The 15,682-nt window shown below is 46.7% G+C and overlaps 1 protein-coding gene across 1 annotated transcript in view; it reads left to right on the plus strand.

Annotated features, from left to right (window-relative positions):
- Nucleotides 1-108: 108 nt before the first annotated feature.
- The window catches only part of NOC2L (NOC2 like nucleolar associated transcriptional repressor), a 42,449-nt gene continuing 26,875 nt past the window's right edge, over nucleotides 109-15,682 (plus strand). The window contains exons 1-11 of the mRNA XM_051637207.1: nucleotides 109-143; nucleotides 319-465; nucleotides 1,167-1,335; nucleotides 1,809-1,925; nucleotides 2,573-2,693; nucleotides 3,229-3,319; nucleotides 4,573-4,651; nucleotides 6,565-6,675; nucleotides 8,397-8,510; nucleotides 9,257-9,445; nucleotides 12,119-12,258. Of these exons, the coding sequence (XP_051493167.1) occupies nucleotides 124-143; nucleotides 319-465; nucleotides 1,167-1,335; nucleotides 1,809-1,925; nucleotides 2,573-2,693; nucleotides 3,229-3,319; nucleotides 4,573-4,651; nucleotides 6,565-6,675; nucleotides 8,397-8,510; nucleotides 9,257-9,445; nucleotides 12,119-12,258 (1,298 nt within the window). The 5' untranslated portion in view covers nucleotides 109-123. The remainder of the gene's footprint in view (nucleotides 144-318; nucleotides 466-1,166; nucleotides 1,336-1,808; nucleotides 1,926-2,572; nucleotides 2,694-3,228; nucleotides 3,320-4,572; nucleotides 4,652-6,564; nucleotides 6,676-8,396; nucleotides 8,511-9,256; nucleotides 9,446-12,118; nucleotides 12,259-15,682) is intronic.

Here is a 15,682-nt window from a genome sequence, read left to right on the forward strand (position 1 = left end):
GGGTTTGGGGCGGGTTGGGGCGGGTTTTGGGGCCGGTTTTGGGGCGGGTTTGGGGCCGGGGCCGCCCCCCGGGCCGCGCTGCCGGCCGGGAGCGGAAGCGGCGGGGCAGGCGGCGGGCGCAGCATGGCGGGCAGCGGCGGGAGGTGAGCGGGTCGGGCTCCGAGCGGGCTCAGCCCCCTCCGGGTGAGGGTCCCGCCGGGCCGGGGCAGCCCCCCCAGAGCCACCGCAGCGCCTGGTGCATCGGGCAGGCCCGGCGCTGCCCCGGCCCGGCCCCGCGCTCAGCTCCGCTCCTTCTCTTATTCTTTTTTCTCTCCTCAGGAGCCTGGGGGAGCTGAGCCTGGACGAGTTCTTCGCCGCCGGGTCCGGGTCGGAGCCTGAGGGCGGCTGGGAGGAGGAGGAGGAGGAGGAGGAGGAGGAGGAGGCGGCGGGCAGGCCCGCGGGGCCGCAGCGCGGCAAGGCCGGCAGGTGTGGGAGGGCCCGGACCGACCTGGCCTTGTTTTTTCCTCAGCTTGTGTGTGTTTGCTCCTGCCGAGAGGCACCGGAGCTACCTGCCATCGGGAAATAACGAAGCAGCCTTCCCGCACTGCTAGTCGTTGCTAGAAGCCGAAGCAACACCGGGTTAAAATGATACCGAGCGTTCGTTGTGAGGTTGTAGCTTTGTGTAGGCTTTTTTTAATGACCTTGCAGGAGTAATTCGGAGAAACTCTGAGGAAAAAGGCTCCGGGGAGGCCTTATTGCAGCCTTTCGGTGCTTGAAGGCTGCGAAATGGAAAGATGGGGACAAGGTTTTTAGTGGGGACTGCCGTGATAGGACAAGGGGGTGATGGTTTTAAACTGAAAGAGGGTGGATTTTAGACTAGACTTTGTTTTGCGAGAGGTTTTCACCCCCTCTGGTCAGTACCCCAGGAAAACTTGGTAGCTTGCTCTCAAAATTTCCCAGTGCTGAGTAACAATAACCTTACAGAGCTTGCCTAGACAGGGTCTAGATGAGGCACAGGTGTTAAATGAGGCACAGGTGTTAAATGCAGCCACAGCCCTGGTAAATCCCTCGCCAGTCCCATTAGCCCCAGCTGTGCTTTAATGCCCCGAAGTTGCTTTATTTTCTTACAGCGTCAGCAGAAGTTTTGAGCAGTGGGTAAAACCATTCTGTGGATTCTTATCTACCAGGAAGAAGGGAAAGGCATCTGAACATAAAGATCAGCTCTCCCGGCTGAAGGACAAAGATCCTGAATTTTATAAGTTTTTGGAGGAGAACGATCGTACGTTGCTGAATTTTGATGCTTCAGACAGTTCTGATGAGGAGGAGAAGTTTCATATACCACCTGAGAGACTGGAGGTACTAGGCCCTATTTTGGAGTGCTGAAATAAATTATTTCAATTATTTACATGTTAACTATTTGAGTTCAGTGCAAGGCCTGAGTATATTTGGGCTTCTAGAGGCACAGGTGGCTGGGGAGGAGCTTCTCCAAAGATCACCTGCAGGTGTGCAGCTTGTAATCCAGAAATCAGCTGTGGGTTTGAACTGAGCATGAGGAGGTTGTTAAGGATTGTGAAAGCAGAGCCTTAGAAATGTGTCTCTGGTTTTGTGTCTCCTTCCCCAGGGAGACCTTCTTGTGCCTCAAGTGATTTGTTTCCTCCTTGATGTTTGATGCTGTTGCACGTTGTATTGATGTAGCAAAGCTGCAGGGCTTAAGGAGCTTTGTTGGAATTTGTAATACCTGTAATTTCATCAGTGCTTCACACAAAGTGCTGATAACAGCATTAACAGGAGTCCCTGCTGCCTTTTTCTCTTGGTATTGACTTCTCTAGGAAGCAAGTGATGAAGATGAGGAGGAGGAGGAAGAAGATAAAAAGGTCAAACGGAAGAGAGCTTCCTTCATCCCTGTGAGCTTGAAAATGGTTGAAGAATGGAAGAAAGCTGCAGAGGTGAGCATGGAGCTGGAATACAGGGCATTTGAGTGGCCTTTAAAAGTTCTTCCTCATCTATCACTGCCTTTAAGAAACCAACTTTCAACTCATTCATCTTTCACAAAAATCCCCAGAGAAGATGTATGTCCTACAAACAAGGTCATACTCAGAGAGCTCTTGCTGCTTCACTGTTACTTGTCTTTGCAATTTTTCTTGAGCTGCAAGAGTCTTCCATCTGAGGGAGAAGCTAGAGAAACTTGTGTGGCTCAGAAGAGGTCAGAATGGTTAACTTTGGATTTTTCATCCTCTTGCTAAGCTTTGGCAGCTCTGAGAACTTTTGAGTCGTATTTTGAGTTGTGATGAAATGACTTGCTGCTTCTGACTGAGAGGGGGAGGGAAAGGTCAGATTGGGTAGTTGCTTGCAGCTGATTCATTGCTTCTCAACCTCCAAGCAATTAAAAGCCCTAGAAGTCCATTTTGGAGCAGGGTTGGCCAGTAGCACTTGTGAGCAACTGCCTTGACAATTTTCCTTTGCATTATAAAAAGGAGGTATTTTTGCAATCAAACTTACAATGAATTCCAAGAATTCCTGTCCCAGCAAAGTGCTTCAGAGTTCCAGAATATTGCTTGCTTTTTCTCCTCAGCAACCCTTTTTCTTTCCCCAGAGAAACTTGACTCCAAAGCTTTTCCATGAAATCACTCAAGCCTTTAAAGCAGCTGTAGCAACCACCAAAGGAGACAGTGGTGGAGCTGATCCCAGCAAGTTTCAAGTCACTGATGCTGCAGGTAAGTTGGTCACCTTAGTCCTTCTGTGAGAGAAGGGAAGCCATTTGGTGGGGAAGGTTTAGCTGTTGGAAGAGTGTGGTGGTGATAAGTCATGGCAGGACTTAACTTACCCTTTCACAGGCTTCATTTCACTTAAGTAGCTTATCTTCTCCCTGGTGGTGAGTCCATGCAGTTGTATCTCCTCTGGTGTTTCACATTGTCTATTTCTGTGATTATTTTTTTTTTCAAGTGCCTTTAATTCTTATGTTTTGGGAGCACTTGGTGGTAGCACAGACTCCTAGTCATGGGTCAGGCTTCTTTTGTGCCTGGTGCTGTGATTTCGTGATCTTGCTGCTTAGATGAAAAATTCTAGGCTAAGACAATTTGATGGGTTTTGGAATCTTGTGGGAGCACAATAGTTCTGCTACAAGAATTACTGCCTTCAGCTCCTTGGGGAGCTCTTTTCAGGTTAGCTGAGAAACCAGGCATATATGGAAAATCACTTAAAATGCTTTACTGATTTTTTTTTTTTTAATATTTATTCTTTTTTAACCAGTGTTCAATGCCCTTGTGTCCTTCTGCATCCGGGACCTCTTCCACTGCCTGCAGAAGCTGCTTCTCTTGAAAACCCCAAAGAACAAACTAAAGTAAGTCTGAGGAGTTTGGAGATGAAATTTACAGTCATTTTAGCCAGGTTCTTCCTTTCTTCCCCAGAAGTGCATCCTCTGTTATACTGGCTCTGCCCATTTGCAGAGGACATGTGGCTTCAACAGAAGGAGATCTGGAATTGCTCAGGAGCACTGAGTTAGAGCAGCTAGGGCACAGCTGGAATGGAAACAAGCATGCAACTGCAAAAAGAATAGTACAATAAATTCTGTTCCAGAATGGCAGCATTGATCCAGTACCTCTGTGTCACATTCAGCAACACAAAGTGATTTGGTTAGGGAGGAGGAATGACAGTGTTAAAATCTCAGCTGCTGCCTGGGAGCTGGGAATCCTCTGGCTGTAGTGTGGGTTGGTGCTCAGAGAGTTTCAGAGTCAGGCTGGGCTCATCACTGAGTAGGTAACAGGATGGCTTACCTGGGAGCAACTGGAAGAGGTGCTGGAGATCCAGTAAGTACCAGTCTGAAGTCTTGCTGGATGAAACTTTTTATCTCAGTCCTTTCTGGGGTTTCAGCTGGATTCAGTTTTAATACTTAATAGTTTAAGCTTTTGTTCTTTTCCATTGTTGGGGAGAGTGAGAACTGAATGCCTTTTAGATGTGCTTTCAGGGTAATTTTAATGGCACTTATTTTTAATTTCCCTGTCACAGATGAAAGGAAGAGTGAGCTAAACTCTGGATTCCTCATTGACAGTGGTGCCTAGTCTGAGAAGTAAATTCCAGTGCTTTGTGCAAATACCAGCCTCTTTCCTTCCCAGGCCTGGCTTCTACAGACTATGTCTGAATTTTGGGCTGGCCTGGGGATACTGCTTCCTGAGCAGACTGTTAGAAGAGACTGAGCAAATGTCTCACAACTAGTTTAATCCCAAAAATAGATATTTTTTTTTGCTACAAGCCAGCCTGCTCTGTTCTCAAGCAGTGAGATAATATCAGTGAAAGGGATTCAGGTCTCCACCCAGCCTTTCTGGCTATCACAGCTCTCTCTCTCACATTTCCAGAGGTCTGGGACTCTGCTGGGAAGCTCTTTGAACTGCATTTCCCAATGCTGTGCTTCAGGCAGTTTTTAGAGAGTAGAATTACTTCTTTTCACCCATGGCAAAATTGTTCCTTCTCGCTTTGCGAGCACTTGTTTTTACTCCCTGACAACAGCAAGGAAGGGATCTCTTACTTGTGCTGCTGAAAACTAGTTTATTTGGTAGGGTTTTTTTAAAGCTAAACCCAACTCTTGCTCATTTCCAGAATGGTCCTCCCTTCCACCAGCCCACTTTGGAGCAAGCTACGACAGGATGTAAAAGTGTACCTCAGCGGTACCATACAAGTAAGACATTTCAACATGTTTGTGGTCAGTCTGTGCATGGCTGGGCTTTTGGTTCAGGTTATTTTGGAAGGGGACAGTTAGGAACAATCAATAAAACAATTAACAAAGCAGGCAACAATGTAGCTTCAATGCTTTTCCTTTTGAAAAGACAGTTATTTCAGTTTAAAAGTAACTTTCGGGTCATCACAATTCTTGGGAACTTGGGTATTCATTTCTATGCCTTCTTCTGTAGTGGAGCATAAATAAGACTTGCTGGCTGAGGCTGCAGTGGGCAAGAGCATCTGGCAAGGGCATCTGAGATTCTTTTCAGTTCCCTGTCTTGCTTTGGAAGTATTTGATCTAACAATTTGGATGTTCATTTGCATAGTTGGGTCAAAATAGGTAGCCTGTGAAGAAAGTCTGGGTTAACATTCTGGCAGTTCATTCTGTCTTTATTTTTCTGACATTAATATTTAGTGGGCTTCTGAAGTAGCTTGCAGTGCTGTGCTCCTGCATTCTGCATCATGAATTCAGTTTTTGGCAGTGTGATCTTGCTACTTGTAGTAAATACTAAGATGATATTATGTTAATCATATTTGGAGATGTCCTATGTGAAGTTATGCTCCATCTCACTAGGATATCCCCTCCATCCAAAGCTGCTGGTGTCTGGTGTTTCAGAGAAAATTAATTTATTATTTCTGAAGGAATTTTTTTCCCCACAGTTATTGTAGTTTTTTTATTTGCATCCCTAAATTTGGAATATTAAAAACAAAGCAACAACATTGTAATACTCATTCTTCAGAAGCTGAGAGAAGGGGATATAAGGAAAGACAAAGCAAGTGCTGATCTCTCAGCTGTAAACTGGCAGAATGACTTAGCAGAAAGAGCATTTGATCAGAAGAGCTTTTTTTTTCCTCTCAAGTTGTGGTGCCTCTTGCCAGCAGCAGAAGATTGCAGTAGGAAAGGAAAAGCTGGCACTGCAGTCCCAGTGAAGTCATCCCAGCTCTTGTGTGTGCTTCCCAGTGCCCTCAGTCCCAGGCTGTGCCACAGAGTTTTTCTGACTTGGAGGTTTCTGACCAGTATCTTCTCCTTTCCTCTTGGTCTGTGAGGGTCTTTGCAAAGGAGATCCTCTCACTCCCGAATCTTTGCAGGGCAAGGAGGGGAACAAGGAGGAAAGTTCAAAGTAGGAAAAATGCTTCTGCTTCCAGCAACTGGGATTGCAGCCAAGAGGGGGCACTGCACCAGGCAGAACCTCTCCCACTGGAGTGACTTTGAGCTTGCCTTTGCCTTCAAATTAGAAATTTGTCTCCAAACTAGAAACTGGGTTTGGCTCCAGGTGGACTGAGCTGAACAACCTGGAAATACCAACGTATTGATTCTTACTAGTTTGTCTAACCTTTTCCTTGAGCTGGAGTTAGCTTATTGATACCCAGTAGTATTCCAGCTTCCCATTAAAGAAATCCTAGTGAAATCCAGTAAGTCGTCAGGTAGCTCTGGTTGCTGTGTGCCAAGCCTTATGTAGCCTGAGGAGGTCCTTGTGGTGCATTGAGTATTTGTAGTGAGATGACAGAGGCACTGGTGTTGTGCTATCTGAGATGTCTTAAGCTGTTTACTGACTTAGCTTTTGTAGTATAAAGAATAGGTTTTATTGGGATGAGCTCAGGTGTCATCAGCCATCCAAGTCCAGCAGCCTGTACTCACATTTACCAGGATGGATGTGCTTTCAGGGGAGTTGTTTAACCTGCCAAGTGTCTGCTCCTTTCCCAGTAAAGCTTTTGGGGGTTTGTTTGATCTTCATAGGGAAGGCTGCTCTTCCAGTCTTTGGTAACACAGAAATACCTGGAAACAGCAAAGCACAGATGCTTGACGGTAAGGGAAGAGGTGATGAGGACTACACACTGATAATGTTTGTTGGTTTTTTTTCCCCTCCATAGCTCCTGTCTTGTCTAACAGAAGCCTCAGTTGGTGCTGCAGTCCTTCAGCATGTCATTTCCACAGTCCCTTACTATTTGTCCTTCCCCAAGCAGTGCCGTGCACTCCTCAAGGTAAGGTGACACACTCTGGTACATCACTTGGATCTGAGGCACTTCCTTTACCCTTTCAGTTCAGCTTCTCATCATATTTGGGCTGGTTCCCATAACAGTTCAGTCTCTTGTGCTCCTCTTTTGGTCCTGAAAGGGACTTCTGCTTCCTCTTCCAGGCCCTCTGCCATGAAGCTGGGGGGAGTGAGCATGTGGCTCTGTGTGTAACTACTACTGATCCCCACGCAGAGTGACGTGGAGGGCTTGTGGGGAAGCTGCTTCCTCACCACAGATGGAGACACTCCTGCCTGTGTGTGTGTCTGGGATAGTATTTCACTCTCAGGAGCTGGGGGTGGAATATTTTTGCAGAAACTTAGTCACAACTGCTGAGCACTGAGAACAACAGAGGAGGCGGGGAAGGGAGCAACAGGGTGACATTTAAATGGAAAGCTGCAAAGTGACATTTCCATGAGGCTGGGAACCCTCTGATGATAAAAGATGAGTGGTGTAAGTGATACGAGGCTGGTGCACCTCAGATCTGCTTGGGATTTTTGAGTAGGCTTTTTCAGCCCTGCAACTGCAATCTTTCTGATTTCCTGCAGAGTTCATTAGTGCAAAGAAGCTAAGTAGTTTTTGGGTATATCAGCTGTGATTGTGGTCCAACTGTACCAGATGCTTCCTGTCAGGGTCAGCCATATCCAAATGAATCCATACTCTGAACAGGCAAATTCAGACAGGCCTGTGAAGAATAAAATCTATTAATTTGCTTCTCGAGAAGTTCAAGGCAGAGACCAATATGTGATTGCTTTATGCAGTGCAGAGGTGTGTAAAACTCAGATTAGTGGGTATACATGTCAGTGGTGGGCTGTCTGTCAGCCCAGACCTCTGCACAGACTGAACTACCCCTCTCCAGCTCATGCCAGGTCTTTTCATGGTGCTCTGGGTGCTCAATCAGCAGGTTAGTACCAGAGTGACTAGGGATGTTTCTCAGCTGAAGTGCTTCCTTGCACAGGTCCTGCCTCTGGCTCCAAACCCTCCTGCTGCTCTATCATTTGTATTAATACAGTGAATGTCCAAGGAAGTAGAAGTAGGTCAGAACTACCACCAGGAGATGTATCTCAAGGATTGCAACCTATTTGCCCAGAGGGGAAAAAACATTGGTAAATTCTGAAATCAAACCCAGGTGTCCCCTTTCCAGAGACAAGTGCAGCTTTAATAGTGTTCTTTGAGAAACTAGAATTTAGTGTTTGTGGTGAGAACAGGAGTGTAATTACAGTGTATTTTGCAGAATTCAGTTGAGACATTAAAATTACTCTTTTTGTTGGGCTGGAAGATGTCTTGGCAAAATGTGTAGTCTGGTGTGGTGGTGTTGTCTAGAGGATGGTGAGGAAGCTTTGCAAAGCCTAGATTGTCACCTGCACTATGCTCAGAAACTCTAATGTATATTTAAGCACATGAATAAAAGTGCATATATTTTTCAGATATGGTAGTTTTGGACAGTTTCCTTTTTTGATGGTGGAAACATTAACCTTTCCCTTTTGCATGGTCTCACAGCTAGAGTATGAGGCCAGGATGGCTGCCAGTGCTGTTGTGACTGATACTGTGATAATACAACCTCCCATTTTTGTGTCATCTTCCTCCTTGCTTGCTTTTTCAGTGTGAATGAGGGAAACTCAGGCCTTTGTGTGACCAGGAAAAAGGCTCTTTGTCCCTTGGCTGACCTCTGGTTTTATTTTCTCTTTCAGCAAGCAATTAATTTATGGAGCACAGGTGAGGAGACAGTGAGAGTGCTGGCCTTCCTAGTGCTGAACAAGATCTGCCGCCACAAGAAGGAGGCATATCTGAGTCCCCTGCTCAAGGTAAGGCTGCTGCTTCTGTGCTCTGCAGCTTTTCTTTCTCACATGATATGCCAAGACCTTAGAGCATGAGCCTGTTGGGTAGGGTAGGTGCTGGAGATGGTGGCTACCTCCATGAAGTTAAATGAATAAGAAGCTCTGCTTCAGGTCAGAGTGGTATCCTGCTTCTGCCCTTCCTGCTGGAGGAATGTGCCTTGGAGGTGTCTTGTTTTATAAAAAGAACATTTAGCCTCTGGTTTGGAGGTAAGTGGGTGGAGAAGGTTAATCATAAAGTCACAGAATGTCTTGGGTTGGAAGGGACCTCTAAAGGTCATCTAGTCCAGCCCCCCTACAATAAGCAGGGACATCTCACACTAGACCAGATGGCTCAGAGCCCCATCCAGCCTGACCTTGAGTGTCTCCAGGGAGGGGGCCCCCACCACCTCTCTAAGCAACCTGTGATCCACCACCCTCACATTAAAGAGCATTTTCCTAAAGTATAGCCTAAATCTGCCCTTTTCTAGCTTAAAACCATCACCTCTTGTCCCATGTGACATGCCCTTGTGAACAGCTCTTCCTCAGCCTTCTTACAAGCTCCTTTCAGCTATTGGAACCTCACTATAAGGTCCTTCCAAGAGTCTTCTCCAGGCTGAACAAGCCCAGCTCCCTCACCTAAGAGGTGCTCCAGCCTTCTGATCATTCTTGTGGCCCTGATACCATCGTTACCCTCTTGTTTTACGTGGTCGTGTCTTGTCCTCTTCCCTGCCCAGCAAATGTACATTGCATTTGTGAAGAACTCCAGGTTCACCTCCCCCAACGTCCTGCCCATGATCAGCTTCATGCAGCGCACGCTGACCGAGATGTACGCCCTGGACACACACACCTCCTACCAACATGCCTTCATCTACATCCGCCAGCTGGCCATCCACCTGCGCAGTGCCATGACCATAAAGAAGAGGGTAAGTGCCCCTCGGTGTGGGAGGAGTGTCCCCCCCCTCTCTGGGAAATGTTTAGAGAGGGGAAAATTGCAGTAGATGGTTCAGGCTTTTGGTAGTGTCTCTAAAATGACAGTGGTTATAGATCATGGAGTTGTTAAAAGGCCTTTAAGATGATGGAGTCCAACCATTATCCCAGCCCTGCCAAGGCCACCATTAACCCATGTCCCTCAGCACCACATCTACATGGCTTTGAAATCAGTCCAGGGGTGGTGACCCCACCACTGCCCTGGGCAGCCTGGGCCAGGGCCTGACAACCCTTTCAGTAAAGAAATTGTACCCAATATTCGATCTAAACCTCCCCTGGCACAACTGGAGGCCATTTTCTCTTGTTCCATCTCTTGTAACTTGGGAGAAGAGACCAACACCCGCCTCACTACAACCTCTTTTCAGGCAGTTGTAGAGAGCAATAAGGTTCTTCTCAGCCTCCTTTCCTCTAGACAAAGCAACCCCAGTTCCCTCAGCTGCTCCTCATTAGACTTGTGCTCTAGACCCTTCACCAGCTTTGTTGCTCTTCTCTGCACTCACTCCAGCACCTCAATGTCTTTCTTGTAGTAATGGGCCCAAAACAGAACCCTTGCATTTAACCCATTTCATAACATGCCAAGGAATATTTTTCCAGGGGCTGGGAGCTTCATCTCATAGCTGCTGGTGTGTAGAACTTCAGCAAGGAAGGAGAGGAAAGACAACTGGAGGGTTCAGGTCTCTTTTCTCTCCCCAACTTGCAAGAGTTTGTGATGCACTTTCTGTATTCTGCCTTGGGCACCCTTTTGGCACCCTGTGGAGCTGCTGGTTGCAAAACCTTGAGGTCAAGAAGATTAGGAACCACCTGGGTGTGTGCATGTTTCCAGTGAAGGCCACACTGTTGAAAGGACTTAGTTGAACAAAGCAGCTCAGACCTTTTGGGAGCAGCCCTGGCTTCAGCCCCCTCCAGTCTGACCTCAGCAACCTGAGTCAGATTGCTAATCCTGGCTTTATTCATATTTAGCAAAACAGACCCCTATAGATTAATTGTTCAGCTGCCCCCAAACATTGCAGGGTTGGTGACCAGTTAAATCTCCTTGCTGTTCAGACATGGGGATAAATAAGCAGAGATAAATTAAGTCTGGGTTGCCTAGGCCCTAATTGGATTGCACTGGCTTCTCACACCCTCAGTCCTGGCCCAGACAAGACCTAAATCCACTGGATTTCACAGCTGGGGAGGGTTGTAGGAACTTAAAATGACAATAGCATAACCAAAATATACAAATCCAAGTAATAAGCCAATTAATTTAAATGGAGCAGTGGGTGATTTTAGAAGGTGATTACAGGAGCAGATTGCTTCTCTGTGCTGTGCAAGAGCAGCTGAGAACAGAGCTTCCTGGTACATCTCAGTGACCTGCAGAGAGCTGGGAGAACTCTACTGTTTCCAGCTGCAGCTTCAGTCCCTACTGCAAGGTTTGGTCCAGTGGCTGCAGCTGAGGTTTTCTGTCCTTGTTTCAGGACTTGCACATCTTGCTCCATCCACGCAAAAGAGGAGGTGGCCTGGACTTTGAAAGTCTGTCTGAAACAAACACAAGTTGGAGCTGAGGCACCTTGTGAAGTGCAGACTCAGCAGTCTGGGGGGAAGCTGGGGCCTACAGAACTCCTCGGAATGGGTGTCCTTATGGGGAACTCCTGCATTTTTCAGGCTTTTATTTAATCTGGCACTATGGGCTGCTTAAGCACATGGCAAGGGGGTTGTCCAAACATTCTTTAAAAAATATCTCTCTTAATCTTGAATGCTGGGTCAGTGTGTGATTGCATGCCAGGCACCCCTGGCCTGTTTTGATGTCAACCATAAAGTCTGGCTGAGGAAGAGTTGGAAGTTTGTTCTCAGCTCTGCTGTCACTTTTACTCTGCAGTTGACAAAAAACTGAACTGTCCTGTGTAGTGCCTTTTCCAAAAGCAGGGAGGAATGCTGAGTTGATCATTTGGTCCTTGCTTTGACAGTGACTGTTTGTAGGAACATCTTTAAGATGAGCACTGATAGTAACTTTCAGAGTTAGTGGGGTGCTGGATAGGGGGTTTTCATTACACAGTCCTCAAGTGGGAAGGACAAGCTGCTGCATAACCAACCAAAGGAACTGGGATGCAAAGAGGGGGAATTCAGATGCTAAGCTTGAATCAGTAGCTTCCTACCCTCTCTCTGGCCTGCACAGACCAGAAGGCAATTCACAGGGGTGTCACAGAGGGGTACAACTTTCCAGCCTTCCTACTTGTGGGACACCAGGGACTGTGGGTAAATGGAACAGTTAAAGGTTTCCTAATTCTTGGCCACATCCCACCATCTGCTTTGAGCTGAGTCGTTAGATCATCCTCCTCAAATGAGCCTACTTGTGGAGAAAAGCAGTCTGTGTTACTCATTATTTCCTCCAAAGCACTGACTAGTACCAAATTGTGAGGTTGCCAGTGGAGCATCTGAACTTACTGAATGGTGGCTCAGCCATTGGCATCAAAATAACAGCCAGACTGTTAGTTACTCCTCTCTTAAGCAGTACACAATGTCCTCTTGGAGAGTGCTGGATGAAATGAGTCCTGTAGAGAAACCAAACTGAACTCCTCTGAAATGCCACATTTTCAAGTTTGTGCTTGTTTTTTTTTTTCCTTTTCCTGCAGGAGAACTTCCAGTCTGTTTATAACTGGCAGTATATTCACTGCCTGTATTTCTGGTGTCGGGTTCTCAGCACAATCTATCCTAGTGAGGTCATGGAGCCATTGATCTATCCTTTGACCCAGGTCATCATTGGCTGTATAAAGTAAGTAAGATTATTTGTGTTCCTTTTTTTTTTTTATCTGTACTTCTCTGTCTTGCTTGATGTGGCAGAGCAGTTATGAAGGGCTGTTACTCTTAGATGACTTGGAATTGTCTGAAGGCTGCTTCTGATGGAAGTATTCCAGCCAAAGATGTGTTGTGAGCACCTGTGTGTTGAGGCAGTGAGGAAGTTGAGGTGTAGGTTGTTCTTTCCCAGGTTAAATTCTCTGTAGAGGAGAAGTTGCAATCTGGATAGTCTGGACCAGATAATCCTCCCCATTGTACAAAACCTCAAGGAAAAATGTACTGAGTTGCCTCAGGACCTAGCTGTGCCAAAGTACAGAATCAAGTCTTAGTAAATGCAGTAGAAGATGCTTTTTTTGTGCATATTTGTTAATATTTGAAGAACTAGAATGTATTTATTGTTTTTTAGTATGTCTCTGCTGAGAATTTCTTTCTCTTTTCCCATCAGTTTGTATGTTTATGTATGACCTTTATGTGCTTTAAAATGGCTGTTTATAATGAGCAGGGAGGGAATTTCTGAATCTCTGGTGATCTCTGCAATCCTGTTAGCTCTGTTAACCAGATTCTCAGCTTTAAAACACCACCCGCCTGGTCTGGAAAAGCTCCCAAGTGGTGATGAAGATAAGCAGGTTTAAACGATCATTAAGAATCTGCATCCATCCCTCTTCCCATCCCCTGTGAGCTCAGGCTGCTTCCCACTGCTGTTGTAGAGCTCTGATTGTCCTGCAGATGAATCCAGGCAGTTTTCTACCTGTCCAGGCAGATAAATCAGCTGTCTAGGGCCAAGTAAAGGTGAATTGGGTGTTTTAGCAAGAGAAGGAAATAGAATTTGTAGGAGTCTGTGGTGGACAGGGCTGCTTGGCATGAAGTACAGTTACTTCTGTAAGGCTTCAAAGATTTGGGAACCCAGCAGATGAGTTCTAGGGTGAGGAAAATAAAAATAAATCCCACCCTGGATTCTTCACTGAGCCAAGGCCAGTGTGCAGGATGTAAAAAAGCAGGAGGCAGGTTAGCAGACGTGGGGATGATGTGGCTCCACAGGCCTCACTCCGTACCCAGGATGGCATCTTCCCAGGTACAAGCAGCCTCTCAGTGGTGGTGGCTGTGCTGCCCAAACCCAGAGCAGCCAGCCAGGCTCTGTGCCACATGCTCTGCTGTAGTTGTGTCTGTAGCAGCTGAGTGCAATGGAAAAAACCGAGTTGTTTCTAGTTGGAGATAAAATAATCTAGCCTGCATGTCAAGGGTTTTTAGAAGGCCCATTTAGGGGGTTTATCTGCTTGGGGGCTGCTGTAGTACCTGGCTGCTGTGAGCAGCCTTTCTTGTGGAAATGTTGTGAGCTGGACCCCTCTCCTTGTTTCTCTGGCTGCTCAGCTTTGAGAGGAGAGTGTTTGTGATCAGATGGGGAGGCAGGATGCTGTGTAATGTCTGGAATACCTTCATTGCTGCTGCTGGGGTGTAGTGTCCTTGGCTGTATCCGCAGGGTGGCTGAGCTGGGAGGAGGCTCCTCTTCCCCACTCCCTTTTGTACCGGGAGATGGCGCCTGGCTCCAGCGAACGGGGTCTGTCCCTGGGACTCCTCATGCCACCCTGGCCTCTTACACAAGGGAAACGAGGGGAAACCACCATCCATCTCAGCCTTTTTGCTCTAGGCAGGTGCCAGGGCAGAATTTGAAAAGTGATTAAATAAGATAGAGCCTGCAAAAAAAACCCACAATAAACTTCATTTTCTTGTTCCCTTCTCTTCTTTCCAGCAATAAAATGCATGGAAACTATTTTTAACAATGCATGTTTCAGAGGTGCACTCCACGTGTGTGTCTGAAAGTTACCTGTGCTCAAGATGGGGTCCAGAGAAGTAGGATTACTGAAGGGAGAAGTGCTGGATTGATGGTTTCTGACTTCTGTTGATGCTGGGAACAGCCTCGCTGCTGAGTTTGCTCATGGCATTGCCATGTAACAGAGGGGTGCTGTTCTCACAGCTGAAAGGTTGCAGTTAGTTTAACCAGTGGGGTAGTGTTGTAGGTACTGCAGAGGTAGTAGAATGTGGAGGAGATGGTTCCCCCTTCTTTGCTTTGCTTTGTGCTTTTCTCTGCCTCCAGTCCATAAGTTCTATGTGCTTGCATTTGCCTGAGTTCATGGGGTGTTGTTTTTTTTTTCTTGCAGAAGCTCCTGTTCTGTTGTTCCTTTTCCCTTCATCCCATAAAATATGTTTCTGACCATGTCTGCTTAGATTTCTACCTTGCTCCTGGTCTAAGCTATAAAAATGAAGTTCCTCCCTGGCTTGCAGCCAGATGAGGATTTTCAGTGCCTGTTAAGTTTGGTTTCCAGCCTCTCAACATGTAGAGAGGAGAAAGCAGGTACACACTCCTCCATGGAGGAGCAAGCACAGCCTTGGTGTCCCTGAGCAACTCCCTCAGTGTCCTGTCCTAGTCCTCTCTAGCCAGAGGAAGATGGAGGTCACCCGGGAGTACAACAGAAGGAGCTGCAGTGAATAAAAAGAACCCTTGAGAAGCCTCTAGGCTGTTCTCTACACCACAACCCAAGCCCTGGTGGTGGTAAGACATCAGAGAGCCCTCGCTGAGATGAAATGTGAGTGAGTTTGAACCCCCTGGAGTGACTTGGAGTTGGACCTTCCTCAGCAGAGCTGGGCCCAGCTGTGTTGTGTATTCCCTGTGCATCCAGGCACTGGGAAGCTGGGCAGATTGTTGCGTCGCCGCGCACTCTAAAATTAATGGTCTTGGTTTACAGTAAATCTATACACTTAACAGGTTTATTCCTTGATCAATTAATTCCTGAGAATGGCTTTCGTCATCTGCAGTGGTGCCAGATCAGGGTGCAAAGTAGATTTATTTCTGTAATGGAACCAATGATAATTATTTCACTATTTGGAGAGGGGGAGATGCAGGTGATTTATGGTGCCTGGTCAAGCATTTTTTATTACTTTTCCTCCCCCCTCTCCTGGATTGTTCACCTAGCTCTTTGGGGAGGGGTTCATTTATCAGATTTTGTGCCTCTTGTCTGGGGACTGGTTGGTTGGTTGGTTGTTTTTAAATAAATCTTGTTAATGCTGGAGGCACCCATGTCTTCAAGTGCAGGTCATTCAATGTGAGATGTATCTGGAGTGGCAGAGTAATAAGCTCTGGTGCCTTTTAGGAAGAGCTCTGTGTTCTTCCCTCTGCTGTTGGCTGATGTGGTGCTGGGGCAGGTGACCCTCTCAGTCCCAACCTTATGAAGGAAGTTGGCTCCTTTCTTATTATCTGAGTGTGTAGTACTTTGAAGAGTGGGTCAGAGAAAGTCTGGCCTCTTCCCCTCTGTGCTGATGACCAGCTGTTCAAATGTTCCCATTGTCTTGCTGAAGGAGACAGGAATGACTCAGGTGCTCCTCTGGGTTGGAGAGAGCTGAACAGA

This window comes from Apus apus, chromosome 20 (genome assembly GCF_020740795.1).
Source record: "Apus apus isolate bApuApu2 chromosome 20, bApuApu2.pri.cur, whole genome shotgun sequence".
Lineage (NCBI taxonomy): Eukaryota > Metazoa > Chordata > Aves > Apodiformes > Apodidae > Apus > Apus apus.